This window comes from Syngnathoides biaculeatus, chromosome 10, assembly GCF_019802595.1.
Source record: "Syngnathoides biaculeatus isolate LvHL_M chromosome 10, ASM1980259v1, whole genome shotgun sequence".
Taxonomy (NCBI): Eukaryota; Metazoa; Chordata; class Actinopteri; order Syngnathiformes; family Syngnathidae; genus Syngnathoides; species Syngnathoides biaculeatus.
The window spans coordinates 20,040,252-20,059,517 of NC_084649.1; the positions used below are offsets into that span (position 1 = coordinate 20,040,252).

General features: G+C 44.0%; 2 protein-coding genes across 3 annotated transcripts; both read left to right on the forward strand.

Moving 5' to 3' along the window:
• Positions 1–290: 290 nt before the first annotated feature.
• On the forward strand, positions 291–7,484 carry pde12 (phosphodiesterase 12). The gene is given in 7 exon segments (XM_061833764.1): positions 291–1,053; positions 2,537–2,703; positions 2,706–3,072; positions 3,376–3,520; positions 3,599–3,677; positions 6,193–6,315; positions 6,932–7,484. Coding segments are annotated over 7 exon segments (1,797 nt in total). The 5' UTR covers positions 291–466; the 3' UTR covers positions 7,261–7,484.
• A 1,028-nt stretch (positions 7,485–8,512) lies between these two features.
• On the forward strand, positions 8,513–18,449 carry gmppb (GDP-mannose pyrophosphorylase B). 2 transcript variants are annotated; one of them, XM_061833565.1, is made up of 11 exons: positions 8,513–8,763; positions 9,720–9,948; positions 10,068–10,148; positions 12,785–12,833; positions 13,397–13,539; positions 13,646–13,804; positions 13,888–13,966; positions 14,860–14,877; positions 16,109–16,236; positions 16,299–16,481; positions 17,405–18,449. In XM_061833565.1, exons 2-11 carry the CDS (start codon positions 9,820–9,822, stop codon positions 17,534–17,536), a joined length of 1,101 nt encoding a protein of 366 aa, XP_061689549.1. In that variant the 5' UTR covers positions 8,513–8,763; positions 9,720–9,819; the 3' UTR covers positions 17,537–18,449. The 2 variants fall into 2 exon arrangements, with proteins under 2 accessions (XP_061689549.1, XP_061689550.1); XM_061833566.1 differs by lacking the exon at positions 14,860–14,877 and having other exon boundaries at positions 8,528–8,763.
• Positions 18,450–19,266: the final 817 nt, after the last annotated feature.

The following is a 19,266-nucleotide window of genomic DNA, read 5'->3' on the forward strand; positions in this document are numbered from 1 at the left end:
TAAATTAATTTGGAAATAATTGGTTTAACGTGAAGAACGAAGAACGAAAACGAATTGTTTTCGTTTGATATGTCGTTCGAGAACGGCATTTATGTATTTTTCCAGCATCCAGTGGGGGGCAGTATTTTTTAAAGCACTGGTTATGTATACAAGGAGTTTAACTGTATATAACTTTGACTTCCACGTGGCTGCAATTAACGTCATATAGCGACGATAGAATTAGTAAGTTTTTTTATTGAATGTATTAATTTCATTTTTTTGTGGGAAATTGCTGTCGAAGAAACTAAATATTTAGAATAGACAAAATCTCCAATTTTGCTGGTTGATACCGGAAGTAGACGCTCAAACTAGTTCCGGTGCAATTTAGATCGCGGGGTAGACGTCCTCCATTAGTGTTTTCGCTAGTTAGTTCCTGGCAAGTTGGAGTTGTATTTAGCCCGGCTTTGGAGACACCGGGGCGGGCTTCATGTTCAACAAGTTCGCCGCTGCCGTCCTTCCGTTTCGCCGTCACCTGCTCTCCACCTCGTCGTCGGCGGCTTTGACCAGGACTCGCCGCCTCCTCGGCAGCATGGAGCCGGCCTCGGTGAGATGTGTGGCCGGGGAACCCAAGCTGACCATCTCGTTCCGCGTGGACGGCAGCCAGAAGCACATGCAGCGGGAGCAGGACGAACCGCTGGGGAAAGTCCTGACCCGCATCGCCTGCACCCTCGCCAAGGGCAAAACCAAGCCGAAGAAGGCGAAGAGGAACGGGGAGCAGAAGCCGGCGGCGGCGGCGGCAGGGGACACCTCGGAGCCCGCCGTGGTGAAGCTTTACGTGGACGGAGGTGAGGTGCCGGAGACGGTGGTGAACGCGGAGGCCTGGCGGGACGGGGCAGTGCTGCAGGTGGGCGACGTCCGGTACTCGATCCGCCGCAACGAGCCCACCTTCACCACAGCCGAGCTGCCGGCCTCCCTGCTGGCTGGCTTCCCGGTGTGTCCCAAGCTGGAGGTGGAGTTCGGAGACATGGACCGCTGCGAGTTTGCGTGGTACAAGGAGAAGAGCCCAAACGTCAGGTAACACCCCACCTTGATAGCACATCGGAATAAAAATGTAAAATCAGTTCAAAGTTAAATGCAAATGGAATGTATTTAAAAGCCCAATACAACGGCAGGACCCTACGATGTACGTAAGATTGTCAACATAAAATAGAATCCCAGCGACCCTTGTGAGGATTAGCGGCTCAGAAAAATGGAGGGATGGATTATTCCGATTCATCTTTTTATTTTCAAATCTGTGTAAAACAAAAATGCATGAAAATTTGGTGCAAAATCATTCAATTATATATTTCGGAACTACTTAACAGATTGAGAGCGAGTGACACACTCCCCAACCTTTTTGAAACAGAGCTACTAAATAAAGCTGCTTCAGTTTCATCTACATGTTAGGTTGCAGCTTATCCATACTTTTGCTGCAAATAATGATGATTTTCATGCAACAAAAAAAAAAAAAAAACACTCAGGGGGGCCAGCCCCAGACTTTGAACCCTCAATCTCTGAACTATGAGCCGGATGTGCGAAACAGTTCATCACTGTGCCCACATAGTTTATTTTGTAAATTTGAGTCTTTCTGAGTCTGCCATACCAGAGGAATAATAAAGCATTTATGCACTGTCTCAGTATTTGGATTTCGTGTAGTGACAATAAAGTTGTACTTTATTTAATCCAACCAAAGAAGAAGAAGACAAATCTAATAATGTTGACCACTGTGAATACTGGGACATAAAAAAGTGTCTCTGAAAGCGTGTAATTGTAGAATTTTACTGTTGTGCAGGTGTGAAAAGAAACAATTTAAAAATGTGCACGATTACACAGTGAAAAAGAGGTTCTTTAAAATTTTTGAACATTTTCTTCTGTATTTTTAGCTACAAAGCATTAGTAGCAAACCTGTTTCAGATGATGTCACATAGAATAAAGCTAAAAGGTCCGAGTCGGTCCTCTCTGAGCAACAGGACCCGAAGGATTTCAAACAAGGGCACAAGAAATACTTGAATCTCAAAAAATGTATATGAAGAAAAGGGAAATTTCCATCCATTTTCTTTGTCGCTTATCCTCACCAGTGTTGCGGGGAGTACTCGAGCCTATCCGAGGTGTGAACGGGCAGGAGGCAGGGTACACCCTGAACTGGTTGCCAGCCAATCGAAGGGCACGTGGAGACTAACAGCCGCACTCACGATCACACCTAGGGTCAATTTACAGTGTTCAATTAATGTTGCATGTTTTTGGGATGTGGGAGGAAACCGGAGTGCCCACACAGGCACGGGGAGAACATGCAAACTCCACACAGGCGGGGCCGAAATTGAACCCGGGTCCTCAGAACTGTGTGGCCAATGCTTTACCGACTGCTCCAAATATGTGACAAAAAAATATTCATGTGTTAAACCGTCTGTAGTGTTTTTCATTGTGTGTTAGCATGGAGCTAGCTGACCTCTGTAAATTTCGCTTTGGTCAAATCCGCTTGGTGTAATTCCATCCATCTCAACTTTTATTGACATTCCAGTGCCAAAGCCGCCGAGGAGGCGAGCGCCCAGGATACCGACTGGGTAGAAGTGGGCCGCACCCGAGTCTACGTCCCGGGAAACTGTGACATCGGCCGCCGGCTCCGACTCCGCTGCACGCCCAAAGACGGCGGCGGGCGCGACGGGCGAGCCAGCGAGCTCCTCTCCGCCGGGCCGTGGAGGCCGGGCCGGGGGCGTGCACCTTCGACGAGCGTCACACGTACACGGCCAAAGAGGCGGCGTGGCCGGCGCTGCGGGTGGTATCCTACAATATCCTGGCCGACGTCTACGCGCAGACGGAGCTGTCCAAGACGGTGCTGTACCCCTACTGCGCCCCTTACGCCCTGCAGCTGGATTACAGGCAGAACCTGATCAAGAAGGAGCTGGCGGGATACCACGCCGACGTTGTCTGTCTGCAGGAGGTGGACAAAGGGGTGTTTTGGGACAGTCTGAGTCCCGCTCTCGATGCCTTTGGCCTGGACGGGGTCTTTAAGCTAAAAGAGAAGCAACACGAAGGATTGGCGACCTTCTACCGCAGGTTTGTTCTAGTTACAGGGGTGTCAAACTCATTTCTCACGGTGAAACAATAAAAATGTTTAATCGTCTCATCATGTTTACATAATTTATGAACTAGAATCAGAAATCAAGGCTAACGTGTTTTTCAACTATTCATGTTTAGTAACACAAAAATGGAATATCTCAACTTGATCGTTTATGATATATGAAAATTTTAAATTTTGGTACAGATTTTTACAAGAATCATAGAAATGGAAACGCTAGATTTGGCTTCGCGGGCCACAAAAAATAGTATTACTTTTTTTTTTTTTTTCTCCTTATTTAGGACAAGATTCAAGCTCCTGAGTCGCCACGACATCACGCTGAGCGAGGCGCTGACGTCGGACCCGCTCCACGGCGAGCTGCTGGAGAGGATCTCGGCGGACGACACCCTTAGAGACAAGATCGTGAAGCGCTCCACCGCCTTGCAGGTATCGAACCTGCGTCCCTGGCCTCTTACCGACGGGCTCTCCTCGCTCTCTCTTTGATGGTCTCCCTCATCTCTGCAGGTTAGCGTGCTGGAGGACCTCCACCAGGCGGGCAGGAAAGTGTGCGTGGCCAACACACACCTGTACTGGCACCCTCAAGGTACAGTTGCTTGCCAAAACAGCAGCACATACTGCAGCATTTACCGTCATTTCTGGCCTACAGAGCGCACTTGATTATAAGCCGCACCCAGTTTATTTGTAAAGGAAATACCATTTGGTACATATATAAGCTGCACCTGTGTAAAAGCTGCAAGTGCCCACATTGAAACACGAGATATTTACAAAGAAAAACGGTGCACAGAAAGAGTTTTCAAAGTTTTAATACCTTAGCTTAGCTTAACATAGCAACAACACGGAGGACTAGTAAAAAAAAAAAAAAAAACCTGCGGCAGCTACACGGTAGCAACACTGTAGCATAGCGCTAACCCTAGCGCAGCGCTAACAGGGCCGGTTAAAAAAAACACTGGAAAAAACCACTGAGACACGGCAGTAACACAGCAGCAACACGCTAGCGCAGCGCTAATAGGACCAGTTAAAAAAAACCTAAATCACTGAGATGCAGCAGTAACACAGCAGCAACATGCTAGCGTGGCGCTGAAGCTAGCGCAGTGCTAATGCAAGCGCGGCGCTAAAAGGACCGGCTAAAAACAACAAACTAGTAAAAATCACTGAGACGCGCCACTAACACAACGGCAACACGCGAGCGTGGCGCTGAACAGGGCTGGTTAAAAAAAAAAACATCCTGGTAAAACTTACTGAGACACAGCAGTAACGCATTAGTAACACGCGAGAACAACGCTAACGTTAGCACAGTGCTAACAGGACCGGTTTAAAAAAAAAACATCCCAGTAAAAGTCGCTTCCTTCTTCTTTTCCTTTCGGCTTGTCCCGTTAGGGGTCGCCACAGCGTGTCATCTTTTTCCATCCCAGCCTATCTCCTGCATCTTCCTCTCTAACCCCAACTGCCCTCATGTCTTCCCTCACCACATCCATAAACCTTCTCTTTGGTCTTCCTCTCGCCCTTTTGCCTGGGAGCTCCATCCTCAGCACCCTTCGACCAATATATTCACTCTCTCGCCTCTGAACATGTCCAAACCATCGAAGTCTGCTCTCTCGAATCTTGTCTCCAAAACATCCAGCTTTGGCTGTCCCTCTAATGACCTCATTTCTAATCCTATCCAACCTGCTCACTCCGAAGGAGAACCTCAACATCTTCATTTCTGCCACCTCCAGTTCTGCTTCCTGTTGTCTCTTCAGGGACACCCTCTCTACTCCGTCCAACATGGCCGGCCTCACCACTGTTTTGTAAACTTTGCCCTTCATCCTAGCAGACACTCTTCTGTCACATAACACACCAGACACCTTTCGCCAGCTGTTCCAACCTGCTTGGACCCGTTTCTTCACTTCCTGACCACACTCTCCATTGCTCTGTATTGTTGACTCCAATCATTTTAAGTCCTCCATGCTTGCTCTCTCTTCTCCCTGTAGCCTCACTCTTCCCTGTCCACTTTTCTCATTCACGGACATATATTCTATTTTACTTCGGCTAATCTTCATTCCTCTCCTTTCCAGTGCATGTCTCCATCTTTCCAATTGTTCCTCTGCGTGCTCCCTGCTTTCACTGCATATGACAATATCATCTGCGAACATCATGGTCCAAGGGGATTCCAGTCTAACCTCATCTGTCAGCCTATCCATTACCACTGCAAACAGGAAGGGGCTCAGAGCTGATCCCTGATGCAGTCCCACCTCCACCTTAAATTCCTCTGTCACACCTAAGGCACACCTCACCATTGTTCTGCTGCCATCATACATGTCCTGTACTATTTTAACATACTTCTCTGCCACACAGACTTACGCATGCAGTACCACAGTTCCTCTCTTGGTACTCTGTCATAGGCTTTCTCTAGATCCACAAAGACACAATGTAGCTCCTTCTGACCTTCTCTGTACTTTTCCACGAGCATCCTCAAGGCAAATAATGCATCTGTGGTACTCTTTCTAGGCATGAAACCATACTGTTGCTCGCAGATACTTACTTCTGTCCTGAGTCTAGCCTCCACTACTCTTTCCCATAACTTCATTGTGTGGCTCATCAACTTTATTCCTCTATAGTTCCCACAGCTCTGAACATCCCCTTTGTTCTTAAAAATGGGAACTAGAACACTTTTCCTCCATTCTTCAGGCATCTTTTCGCCCGCTAGTATTCTGTTGAATAAGTTGGTCAAAAACTCCACAGCCATCTCTCCAAATTGCTTCCATACCTCTACCGGTATGTCATCAGGACCAACTGCCTTTCCATTTTTCCAAACAAATATGAGCGTAAAAGTCGCTTCCTCTGCACATATATTCCACCGAGCTCACTCTGACTTTTTCCGCTCGAGTGCCCCCTCGCGGCTGTTACCAAAATCACCACATAAGCCACAGGGTTGAAAGCGTGTGGAAAAAAAAGTCGCGGCTTATAGGCCAGAAATTACGTTAAACATTCTCAGCCTCGTCCTTTTATCCGTTAATAAAACCAAAAAGAGGTTGAACTGTAAATATCACTTATCACTAAACGGCAGCAACTACTGGAAATGAAGCGTTTTTTTTTTTGTTTTTTTTTTTTCTTTCAAGGCGGTAACGTCCGCTTGATCCAGATGGCTGTGGCTCTGCGGCACTTGAGTCACGTGATGGCCGAGGTGGTCCCGGGAGCGCCGTTGGTCTTCTGCGGCGACTTCAACTCCTCACCCAGCTCCGGTAACAAAACCGCTAGGAAAGGCTTGGTTGTGAAAGTCCATCCATCCACCCATCTATTTTCTTTGCCGCTTATCCTCACAAGGGTCGCGGGGCGTGCTGGAGCCTATCCCAGCTGTCAACGGGCGGGAGGCGGGGTACACCCTGAACTGGTTGCCAGTCAATCGCAGGGCACATAGAGACAAACTCACAATCACACCTGAGTGCAATTTAGAGTGTCCAATTAATATTGCATGTTTTTGGGATGTGGGAGGAAAGCGGAGTGCCTGGAGAAAACCCACACAGGCACAGGGAGAACATGCACACAGGCAGGCCTGGGATTGAACCCTGGTCCTGGCCAACACTTTACCAGCTGAACCACCATGCCGCCTGATTGTGAAACTCTGCTAGCCAAATGCTTACATATAATGCAAAATGCCATAGACGGGCTAACAAAAGTAGCCGAAATGTGATGGTAATAAATCTTCAAACTATGGCTTCTTTAACACATGCAGTAAGCAGTAAGATCTAAAAACAGAGCGTACTACAATATTATCCGGAGTTCTTTGGGGTCTCCCAGCAGTATATCAAGTAATGTTGAATTGCCGCTCCCGCCAACGCCTTTTCCGCCCCTGCTCAGGCGTCCTCCAGCTGCTCACCGAGGGCGAGCTCCCCCGGCGACACGCCGACTGGAGGGGCGAGGGTTCGCCGCCGTGTACGTTCGCCACGGACTTGACGTCGCCGTTCCCGCCGCTGCTGAGCGCCTGCGGCCCGCTGGCCTACACCAACTACGTGGGCGGCTTCCAGGGCTGCCTGGACTACATCTTCATCCAGCCGCAGAGCATGCGGGTGGAGCAGGTCATCCCCATGCCGGCCCACCACTTGGTGACCACTCACACGGCGCTGCCCAGCGTAGCCCACCCGTCGGACCACATCGCGCTGGTCTGCGACCTGCGCTGGGACCCCTGACGTTAAAATCACAACGACCGACGTCTGAGCTTTTATTTAAAGTGATTTTATTCACTGATATTCAGTGTCAATCTTCGGTTGCTTTGCTTATGACTTTCTTGTGTTACAGAAATGATAATAATAATCCTCAACATTAACCGTAATACATAACTCATTTGTTTTAAATACAAATTTTTATGGTTTTTTTCCCTTTAAAGGAAAGAAATTTATTTGAGTTAATAAGAATAAATATCTTATCAAGGCGCTTGTGTTGTTTTTTATTTATAAATAATAATAATTTTGAATTTATAGGTATATACATTTCAAATATGTAGAAAATTATTTTCGTCAAGAAATGTGTCACAAATTGTAGTAAACTCGCTATACTAGTAAATATTCCATATTGAGTGATGTATTGTGCACGTGTGCTACAAAATATTTAAGTGACTTGGATCAGCCCTCTTTTGTCTATTTATAAATAATAATATTCTTGAAATTACAGGTACATACATTTCAAATATGCTTTATGTAGAAAATTATTTTAGTCAAGAAATGTGTCACATATTGTAGTAAACTAGCTATACTCGTAGATATTCCGTATTGAGTTATGTAACGTGCACGTGTGCTACAAAATATTTAAGTGACTCGGATCAGGCCTGTTTTGTCTTAGAAGTATTAATTTCTTTACATTATTATATATATTATGCAGCATCTGTTTTTTACTATTATTGAGCCACCGCCCAAATCGCTTTAAATTGCTGCCTTGGGATGTTTCATTCATATACTGTATAAGGTGCTGCAACATATACAGTTGTACTCCTTGATGTGGATAAAATTTATATTTTTTTCAATATATATTGGAAAAAAAGTGGAGTACAAGAATATGAAAGAATACGTTAATGCATTTTTTTAATCGGACAGAGATTCTGTCCTGAGTGGTGAATAAGTCACGTGAGCAGGTTGCCGCGCTGTTTGATCCAATTGGTCGAAAGTGGTGGAGGGGCGGAGCCTGCTCTGACAAATTAAGACGCATAGGAGGTGAAAAGGTAGATTTAAATTAGAATGGGTACTGTACGTATGGTCATTTTTGAGTCTTTACCGCTTTTCTAGTTCACGTAATTGTTTAGAATTGACACTTTTAATTTTTGAGTTCATATACGAGGAAAATTAACGATTCTTCCCAAATCAGTATGCCCAATATATTCAGCCAAATTGACCGGATATTTAGCAATAACAGCATTTCGCATCACATTTAAAAATACAAATGATGAATGAATTTAAAATTAACAGATGTTATTTTTCTTTAGTTATCAGTTAATTGGTTGGTTTCTCAAATTGACTCGTAATTTGAGTGAAGTTTCAAATTTCTTTAACGTGTCTATTTTAGTTTGAAACGCAAAACAGGATAAACCGGTTGTGAGTTTATCGGAGGTGGACAATCCGGAAGGCGAACAACGAGCTCGGATTTGAACGTTCAGACGTGTCACTCGCGGAGTTCAAGCTGCCGTGGATGTCGCCATAAACGTGAGTGGACATATTCTAGACCACTTTTACCCAAGTGAAGCAGTACGGGGAGAAATAAAGTCGGTTTTAACACAGCGAGAAGCGTGTTAGTTAGCTACTGTGGCTAACACGAGCGCCCTTCAATCACTAGTGGGAGTTCTTTAAATGGACTGCTTAAATGAACAACTGGAGTCCGGATTTAAACGTGTTTATTTATAGTTGTTGTTCGAGGGAAAATATAGGGATGGTTTTGTTGTTGTTGTTGTTGTGAGCAGTCACTTTGCTCAATGTTTATATTCTTCATACCAAACTCAAGGTCCGGGGGCCGAATCTGGCCCGCCACATGATTTTATGTGGCCCGCGAAGCCAAATCTCGAGTGTCAATTTCCATGATTCTTGTGAAAACATTTGGACCAACATTTTCAAATCGTGATGCATCATAAATGATAAAGTTGAGATATTACAAGCGTTTTTGTAACCGAACGTGAATAGTTGAAAAACACATTACACTTGATTTCTGATTGCAAAAGTAGTTCATAAATTGATGATGTAAATATGATGAGATGATTACATATTTTTGTGACAGTCATAACGGCCCACTGAGGGAAACCGGAACAACAATGTGGCCCATGAGAAAAATGAGTTTTACATCCCTGTACTATTAAAAAAAAAAAAAAAAAAAAAAGCTAAACTTCTGTATTATAAATGACCAAAATACGCTGATACCAAGATTACGGTAGTGGAGAATAATCTCTGTTCTACATATTAACTGTCCAACTGTCTCAGAGGAATTGACTCATTGTATCAATTAATTTGAGTTTATGTGTAAAGAGATTTTTGTTTGGGACAGGAGCGGTTGGATTTTATTTGTGGATACGTTTTCCCTACTTTCCTACATCAAAATAATTAACAATAATCAACAATTCTGCTTCCTGTCCAATGTTTTTTTTGATTATTTGACTTTTAAAAAATGACAGAAGAACAGAGACAGAGAGACTCGTGGGACAGGTCGCCGGCAGAGTGGTCATTGATGAGCCCCGGTTGTCGCGGCAACAGTAGTTGAAGACGTCGGCCAGCATGAAGGCTTTGATCCTAGTGGGGGGCTACGGCACCCGCCTGCGACCGCTCACTTTGAGCGTGCCCAAACCGCTGGTGGAGTTCTGCAACAAGCCCATCCTGCTGCACCAGGTGGAGGCCTTGGTTAAGGTAAGGGGGGGGACAACTCGGGCTTCGGGTCACCAGTGGCCGTGTGGGGGGGGGGGGGGGGGGGGGGGTGGGGGGGGGGGGGGGCAACAAGCGTTGACGTCATGTGTGTGCCCGACCAGGCCGGGGTGCAGCACGTGGTCCTGGCGGTGAGCTACATGTCTGAACTGCTGGAGCGAGAAATGAAAATCCAGGAGCAGAGAGTACGTCCAACGCACTGCAACCACACGCTAATATTAAACAACGCCACCAGTATATTCCAACCCCGACCCCCCAACCAAACAAAATAAAAAAATATGATTAAAATTATAAAAATATCAGCTAAAGAGGTACTAATTAGGAAGGTGTAAAACTGTGGAGGCGCCATTTTGTCTTTTATGAAAAGAATGGAAGTCGCATTTATGGAGTCAAAAGTGACGAATTGTCTGCTCAACATGGACAACCTCAACTTATTATTACTTGCGTATTTTTCTCATTTTGCAAATGGCGGCAGAGGGTATCTGTTTACTCAACTTCAGATGGGACACGGACCCAATTTGTGTCACTGGAAAGCGTAGTCTCGGACAATATAAAATATCGAGAAATCTATTGACAGTGTATGATGAACTATGATATGAGAGAGAGAGACGGTGGATCAGCTGGAAAGCGTTGGCCTCACAGTTCTGAGGACCGGGGTTCGATAGCAAGTTACCTTTGACTGACACTGCTGATATGGAGAAACAAAAAAATACAACAGTAATAATTTCAAATTAATACATTTGAATACATTGAAATTAATTAAATTGAATGAGATAAATGTGAAGTTGTTTAAAAATTTAGCGTGGGAAAAATAAGGTAAAATATACCAATACTAGAGTAAATATACCAATACTAGAGTAATGTATATTACAAAAGATAAATTAGAAGACTAATGGGGCAGTTTTTGAAAACTACAGTAATTATTTTTCGAAAATGTAGATGGGTAGGGGCGGCACGGTGGCGCAGCTGGTAAGGCGTTGGCCTCCACAGTTTCTGATGATCAAGATACCTTCCTTGACTGACACTGCTAATATTTTATTCATATATATATATATATATATTATATAGATAGAGAGAAGAGAGAGAGAGATAGAGAGAGAGAGCGAGAGAGAGAGAGATATAGAGAGAGAGAGAGAGCAGCGAGATAGAGAGAGAGAGCGATGAGAGAGAGAGAGAGAAGCGAGAGAGAGAGAGAGAGAGAGAGAGAGATAGCGAGAGTACAGCCGAACATAATTTTTAAAATGAATACTTTGAATACATTGAAATTAAATCATTTGAATGAGATAAATGTGAACTTGTTTAGAAATTTAGCGGCAAAAATAAGATAAAATATACCAATACTAGAGTAATATATGGAACAAAAGATAAATTAGAAGACTAATGGGATAATTTTAGAAAATATAGATGTGTAGGGGCAGCACGGTGGCGCAGCTGGTAAAGCGTTGGCCTCACAGTTCTGAGGACCTGGGTTTGTTCCCAGCCCCCGGCTGTGTGGAGTTTGCATGTTCTCCGGGTGTCTGCGTGGGTTTTCTCCGGGCACTCCGGTTTCCTCCCACTTCCCAAAAACATGCAACATTAATTGGATACTCTAAATTGCCCATAGGTGTGATTGGGAGTGCAACTGGTTTTTAGTTTCTATGTGCCATGCGATTGACAGCTGGGATAGGCTCCGGCACTCCCCGCAACCCTCGTGAGGACAAGTGGCTAAGAAGATGGATGGATGGATAGATAGAGAGAGAGAAAGAGAGAGAGAGAGGTTATGGGAGTATGTGAGGGCAATCACAAAACATTTTCCACGCCTGCACGTCATTCACACTTTAGAGCACAGGTGGCGAACTCACGGCCCGGGGGCAAGGTCGGGCCTGCCGCATCATTTTATCTGGCCCGGGTAAGCAAATCATGTATATCAACTTCCATGATTTTTGTGATTATCTGTAACAAAATTTCCAATTGTCATATAAATGATAAAGTTGAGATATCAAGCGTTTTTTGTGTCGCTAAATGTGAATGGTTGAAAAAAACCATTATACTTGTTTTCTGAATCAAAACTAGTTCATTAATGTCTAAATATAGTGAGGTGAAGGATTTTGATGGATTCGCAGACATATCGGCCCTTACGAGGGAAATCGTAATTACAATGCGGCCCGTGACCAAAATGAGTTTGACACCCCTGCTTTAGAGCGCGTAACACTGATGGGTCACATGACATCAAGGAGAGGAAATGGCGAATCGTGCCCAGTTTGGACGTTATCATTTCACGGTGTGTTCACTTTTGTTCCCAGCGATTCAGATAATAATGAGTCGAGTTATGTTGAGATGACAGTAACATTTTAGTGTTATTTGAGCTGTGCAGCGGCTACATTGTCGCAAAGAATAATTTCTTCAGTGTTGCCCCATGAATAGATGCAATAAAATGTCTAGAACTTTTTGAAGTGGTGCACATGGAATGAACTTGGACAAATAAAACACTGTGCAGTCTTTTGGAACGCTAAGGTTGCCATCTCTTATTATATTTAGTACATTTTCACAAATATGCGGTAAGTTTCCACTATAAAAAAATATCTATAACACTCCATACATGTCCTGCTCTTTGTGAAAAAAGTCTATGTGGTGACAAAAATGGCAACTTGTCTACTATTTTTTTTTTTTCCCCCATATGTTCAACCTTTGAGCTCTTCGGCTTTGTTTTATATTTACTTGCCCTGTTTCCGCAAATAGTGGCGCAAGGCGTTTATTTACTCAACTTCAGATGGGGGGAGGCATTAAATAAGGAATCTATTGCTGATCCTATGATGAATGTTTCTTTTGTTTTTTTTCCCAGCTTGGAATTCGTATCTCGCTCTCACATGAGAAGGAGCCTCTCGGAACTGGTAAGTGTGCACAAGCACGCTCTGAGGAAAACGACGCTGTTGCAAGTCCTTGAACATAGCATCATTTTCGGGAAATGGCAACATTTCCTTGATTGACCAAAGGGAAATTTATCTATCCATTTTGTGAAGCAATGTAGCCTATCCGAGTTGATTTTGGGGTCAGAGGAATGGTACATTCTATCCAAGTTACTGAGCAATCTCAGGACACGTAGGAACAAATAAGCGTTCACATCCGCACCTTTTAATGAATCATACATGGCGTGAAAGGAAGTAGGATTACCTGCAGTTAACCCACGCAAGCACAAAGAGGCAACATGCAAACTCCACAAATAAAGGCTGAAGCCTAGATTCAAACCCCAAACCTCAGAATTCTCAGACAGACTTTGTAACCACTTGGAAAAATTAATAATTGTCAGGGGCATGGGATTGAGCCTTGAGGAACACTTTCCATTTAGAGGTATTTGGAGAGCTGTTGTAAAATGTAGATTTTTTTTTTGTTTTACGAACGTATGCATTTATTGATCAAAATGAAATTCAACACGCGCCTTCACTTTGGGAACTAGCGGGTCCACTGGCGCTGGCCCGTAAGCTGCTGGACATCGACAACGAGCCCTTCTTCGTTCTCAACTCGGACGTCATCTGTGACTTCCCCTTCCAAGATATGCTGAAGTTTCACTGCGACCACGGCAAGGAGGGCACCATTGTGGTAAGACAGAGTCATTTTATAGATGTTACACAGTGTTGCCCGTACTGGGGGCTTGCCGTTTTTCTAGTTTTATCCAAGCTGGATCCTCACAAAACTTTGCGTGAAGGTGACTCGCGTGGAGGAGCCCTCCAAGTACGGCGTGGTGGTGTTCGAGGCGGAAAGCGGCAGGATCCATCGCTTTGTGGAGAAGCCGCAGGTGTTTGTGTCCAACAAGATCAACGCGGGCATGTACATCTTCAATTCCAGCATGCTCGGCAGGATCCAGGTCTGGGAAAACCCTCAACCAACCGGCGCGAACTTGCTGTTCCGTACTCGTCACGGGTCGCTTTTTGTCTTTGGGGGGTGCAGTTGAGACCGACGTCCATAGAGAAAGAGATTTTCCCGGTCATGGCTGAAGAGGGACAGCTGTACGCCATGGAGTTGCAGGGTAAGTATGTGTAGCCTAGCATTGCACTGTAGGCGTGGCCCCCTCTGTGGGACACGCCCCTTCGGACACGGAATCTCTTTTCGAAGAAGAGAACATCTCACAATCGAGGGAATATTAGCCTATCGTTTCGAGCCATAATTAGATGATATGCGGATCGCGGCCAAATCGCCTCCCCGTCCGATCCACATCCGCGGCGGGGAGGAGCCACCACGACGAGCCCGACACGGACGCCGTCAGACGCGCACATCGACACGTTTAGCACCCCTATCATATGTACGCGGATCTTTTGTTACGTTATGAGAAACGATTATTTTTTATTTAGTACCCGTATAGACACCTACCTGTCATTTGGAACCCACGAAGCTCTCGTCCTTTGCACCCGTGCAATCCATTTTTCACAGCGAACCGGGTCTCTTGGAAAAGTATGAAGATTAAATCCATCCTCCCGAGTGTTCGAGCAATATCCAGCAATGCAACGAGCCGGCATTTTAGCTAAACACGAGGGAACAACGAGCTACTTTCGCGCAGAAAAAACTAATAGAAGCAAACGGGTTCGCTTGAGGGCGCTCCTGCCCCGTACGTCACTTCCTGCTTCTTCTCGAAAACAAATCCCTCGGGAGGATTTTCATGGCGGGAGTTACAAAAAGCCATATATGTCAAAATCACGTTTTGTGGTGGGGAAAAAAATGGCTGGGTCTATACCGGCTGCTGTTTTTTCATTAATAACATACTAAAAATCATGTATTTCATAACAGTGGCCCTTTAAGTTTTATTACTGTAGTTTTAGCATGCATTTTAGGCTTCTCATAAAATTTCCCCCTGAAGCCCATTATCACAATTTTTTTGTGATTTGTGTATTTATGTTGTATTCATGGTCACTCTGGTCTCCTCAGCTCAGAGTTCCACCAGACGTAAGTTTTATTTTATTTTTTTCGATTCCCACCTGAAACCTTTAACACGAAGCACTCATGCCTGAAAATGAGACCAGAGGTTTGCACTGGATCAGAACCAAATGTATTTAGTGGTCAACTAGCATGTTCTTTATGTGCTTCTCTAGGTCACCACCACAAGCTCCTCTAGAACCTTCTTGTAGCTCTACATCCTTAGTCAAGGTCCAAGACCTGCAGCATCATGCTTTTCCCTCCGACTAAAAATCTAGACCACCATCTGACACCTGGACTTGAGTCAAAGACGTAAAGCGGAGTACAGGACCAAGATTGGAGATTAATACCAGAGGGAAATATATGGATCAAATTCCTATACCATGATTTATTGGAATATACAGTAAAGGTGTTTCTGGCCTCGGAGAAATAGTTAAATAACATTTTTGAACATGATTTTACGACACGATGTTATTAAGAAGTGGATTAGGTCTCAGCAGGTCCAGGTCCGAAACTCACCTCCCACCACAGGTTTAAGACCTTACAGAGAGCCTGATACTTGGACTGGAGTCAAAGTTCTGGGCCAGGTTTACAGAGTGGGAGATGTTTCAAAGATTTAGACCAGACTAAAAGTCCTAGATCAGTGAGTGATACCAGAAGAAAAGAGTTGGATCACATTGAGACACCCGCACTGAAGTAAAAGACCTAGACCTGAGACTGATATTTGTCTGGAGTTATAGTCCCGGACCAGTTTCACAAAACTGAGATATTTGTAAAAGGCCCAGACCAGAGTTCCACCTCAACCTGAGATTTGATTCCTGGACTCAAGTCCTGAACCAGAGTAAAATATCTGCACCAAAGTCAAAGACTCTAGTCATTGCCCATAGATATGACTTCAATCCATGTTGTTTTTACTCTTGTCTAGGTCTTTGACTCTGGTCTAAATGTCTGACAAGAGTCCAGGGCCTTGACATTATTCAAAGTCTTTGCCACAGACTTTGTCTAGATCTCTGACTTCAGTCCAAGCATCATGTTCATGTTGCTCTTGTTCCTTACAGCTGGAAAATAGCCACATTCCAAAGTCAGGTTTCTGACTCTAGTGTAGGTCTTGAGACTAAAGACTGGAATCTGTCCAGGTCTTGGACCGCTGCACAACTCTTGGGTTATAGCGATTCAGTGGTTGTGTTGGATCAGTGATGAACATGGACTTGACCTTGGGGTTCAGTAAATAGACATTGTTTCCGTGGCAACCTGTGTACAGGTTTCTGGATGGACATCGGTCAGCCCAAAGATTTCCTCACTGGAATGTGCATGTATCTGCAATCGCTACGCCAACACTCACCTGAGAAGCTGCGCACCGGGCCCGGTTTTGTCGGCAACGTTCTGGTGGTGAGTCGCCCGTCTGTGGCGTCCTCAGTCAAATGGTACGTGATCCTCACTCGTCTTCGTAGGATCCGACTGCCCGGATCGGCGAGAACTGCACCATCGGGCCCAACGTGACCATCGGGGCCGGCGTGGTGGTGGAGGACGGCGTGCGGGTCAAGCGCTGCACGGTCCTGAAGGGGGCCCGAGTACGCTCGCACTCCTGGCTGGAGAGCTGCATCGTGGGCTGGAGCTCGTCCGTGGGCCAGTGGGTAAGTCGAGCCACGCTCAAGTTGCCACTTGTACTTGACTGACTGAAACTTCTGGAACACTCGGCTCGACCTACTCTTCAAGTACTTCAATTGATTAGTCTTCCCTGTTTACATTTGGAATTCCGTGTCATCAAGATGGTGTCTATGGTTTTGTTTTGAAAACGGGAGGTTTTCCCTGGATTTCAGCAACACATTCCTGGAGTTAAAAAATGGAAAACAGTCACATTCATTCATTTTCTGAAAAAAGAAAGAAGTCCCCAATAGTTTTTTTTTTTTGTTTTTTAGAAGTTTTTTAGATTCTTATTCTAGAAACCGTTTTCTTGTATACGATTGGGTTTAAACCCAATAAAAAGGTGGTTTTGAAAAAAAAAGTATGTTTTAATGTGAATTTTTAGATATGTACTAAAATCTCTATTTTTAAGACAGACCTTTGTAGAAATTAAAATAATTTCTCAAAGCTTAAAATAGTTTTGCTGAAAAACTGACTTTCAAAATTAGTTTGGGGGGAAAAATAGTTTTAATTTAAAAAAATATATATATTTTTTTTTAGGTAGGGGGGAATATTTTTTTTTTTATTTTCAAGGCACTTTTCTCAAAATAAAATCTTTTTGGAAAGTACTTTCACACGCTTTCAACCCTCCGGTTTATGCGGTGATGCGGCGCTAGTGTTAGCGCCGCACTAGCGTTAGCGCACCTGTTTGTAAGCCTCGGTACACAGAGTTTAACGCTACCACGGCGCTAGCCTCAGTACGCAGAAAGAGTTTAACACTAGCCCCGTGCTAACGCTAGCGCCCTGCTAGCGTTAAACTCTGTGTACCGAGGCTTATAACAGGTGTGCTCTGTAGGCCGGGAATTATGGTATTTTTCACAGTGAAGTAGATCTTAAGATGATGTGCCCCCGGCCCCCGTCCTCTCCCGGTCAGGTCCGCATGGAGAACGTGACGGTCCTGGGCGAGGACGTGCTGGTCAACGACGAACTTTACCTGAACGGTGCCAACGTCCTGCCGCACAAGTCCATCAGCGAGTCGGTTCCGGAACCGCGTATCATCATGTAGTCCCCAAAACACTCGTCGGCTTCTTCTGTGAACTCCACTCAACAGCCAAAACTGTACCAGAGAGGCCGGAATTGGTGGGGGAACAAACACCCAAACCTTTGGGTTGGGTGCGGGGGCGGAGGGGGCCCTAACCTTAACCTCTGCTTGAGTCCACCTTCACTGATTGGTCCAGATTGATGTCATGTGATGAATGTAGCAGGAAAAAGCTGCACAAGGACCACACTTGGATCTCAAAGTACTGAGCAATGCTCAAATTGGCCACTGGAGGCCAGCAGAGTCACCTCTACACTGGAACCTCTAAAGTCCAAACGTATTCATCTTTCATATTCTTCAGCTTTCACAGAAATGATCTGTTCCTTGTTTGAATTGTGATCGTCATAAAATGACACTTTTCCTGGCTAACGTCGAACGTAAGAGTGAAAACCGGAAGTCGCCCGCCGTTAATCGTTGAACATTTACGTTTAGCATCGATAACAAGCAATGAAGTAGACGCAAAGACGGTGACGCTGAAGTCTTCCTGTTTTACATCATGAATTCATAACTTCTCGTGTATCTTTTACTCTACAACTTCTTGTGCGTCTTCTGGACTGCTTCGATGGTCCTTAAGGAAGACTTGGTACTTTGGACTTTTCGAGGCCTGAATATAGAAAATCCAGAAAATTGTTCGCGTGTACATCACTGCACACATAAAGATTCTGCTTGACCAGCGATGTTGAAATCTCATGCGATCGTGTGTGGGTGCAGATTAAGCTTTTTTTTTTTTTTAATTATTCTTTTTTTTTTTTTTAAATGTACTTATTGTATTGTTTCCTTTTGTTGAGTTGCTGCGTTATCTCTTTATTTTTGGACTGTAGAGTTTACACATTAGTGTGCTTCTCTTAAAAATAATAATAAAGTATGAATTAGCACAGTCGATCGTGCCAATTAATCACTGATAATTACACATTCATCGTGCTAAAACTTGATTAAATTTGTATAGTGTCAATTAAAAAAAGCTCCTAATTGAAGCTATTTTAAATGTGACCGGAAGGTGGTGCTCAAGTGAAAGGAGTCATTTTTTTATGTCGCTATAATTTGCAAGGACCTTTTGTTTCTCTTTGAAACATTAATGAGCAACATGATCAGATTAAAACGCGATATGATTTGCGCAGTCATATTGGCTACTTTGTCTACATTTAAAAAATGTATTTGAATAAGCATAGTTTCGTAATTGTTGTATTATCTTTTGAAGGTTCTATGTGTTCTGTGCAGACGAAATGTATATAAAACCTGTTAAAATGAATCGAGAATATAAAATTGAAAAAAACATTAAGCCCACTAATTTTCAGTGATTGATTTATTAACATTTTAATGTAATAGAATTATTCTTTGACTTGTATAAATTTTCATGCTTATTTTGTGGGAGATTAATTGTTCTCTGCATAAAAAGGCACAAATAAATTTAAAATTGTCATTAAAAAATACACTTATTCAATTAAAATACAATTTAAAATTTAATACAAATTATGAAATACTCTTTAAAATTCTATTCGATTAAATGGTCATTAAATTTGAAAAAAATCTGAAATAATGGACAATTTAATGAATTACTCATAATGATCGCTTAATAATTGGGGATAAAAAGCATCTTCCATACTTGGTCACATTGTTGCCTTGAATGTACCTGAACAGGAAATGACATCCCATCTTCAGTCAGAGCCCCCACCCCGATCCTCCGCTCAAAACTGCAG

Bases quoted from the DNA above. Each gene is read 5' to 3' on its own strand.
- gmppb (XM_061833565.1), top strand. From the start codon at position 9,820: ATGAAGGCTTTGATCCTAGTGGGGGGCTACGGCACCCGCCTGCGACCG. The intron at 9,949-10,067 runs GTAAGGGGGGGG...GTGCCCGACCAG, and splicing joins AGGTGGAGGCCTTGGTTAAG to GCCGGGGTGCAGCACGTGGT. The intron at 12,834-13,396 runs GTAAGTGTGCAC...TTTGGGAACTAG, and splicing joins GAAGGAGCCTCTCGGAACTG to CGGGTCCACTGGCGCTGGCC.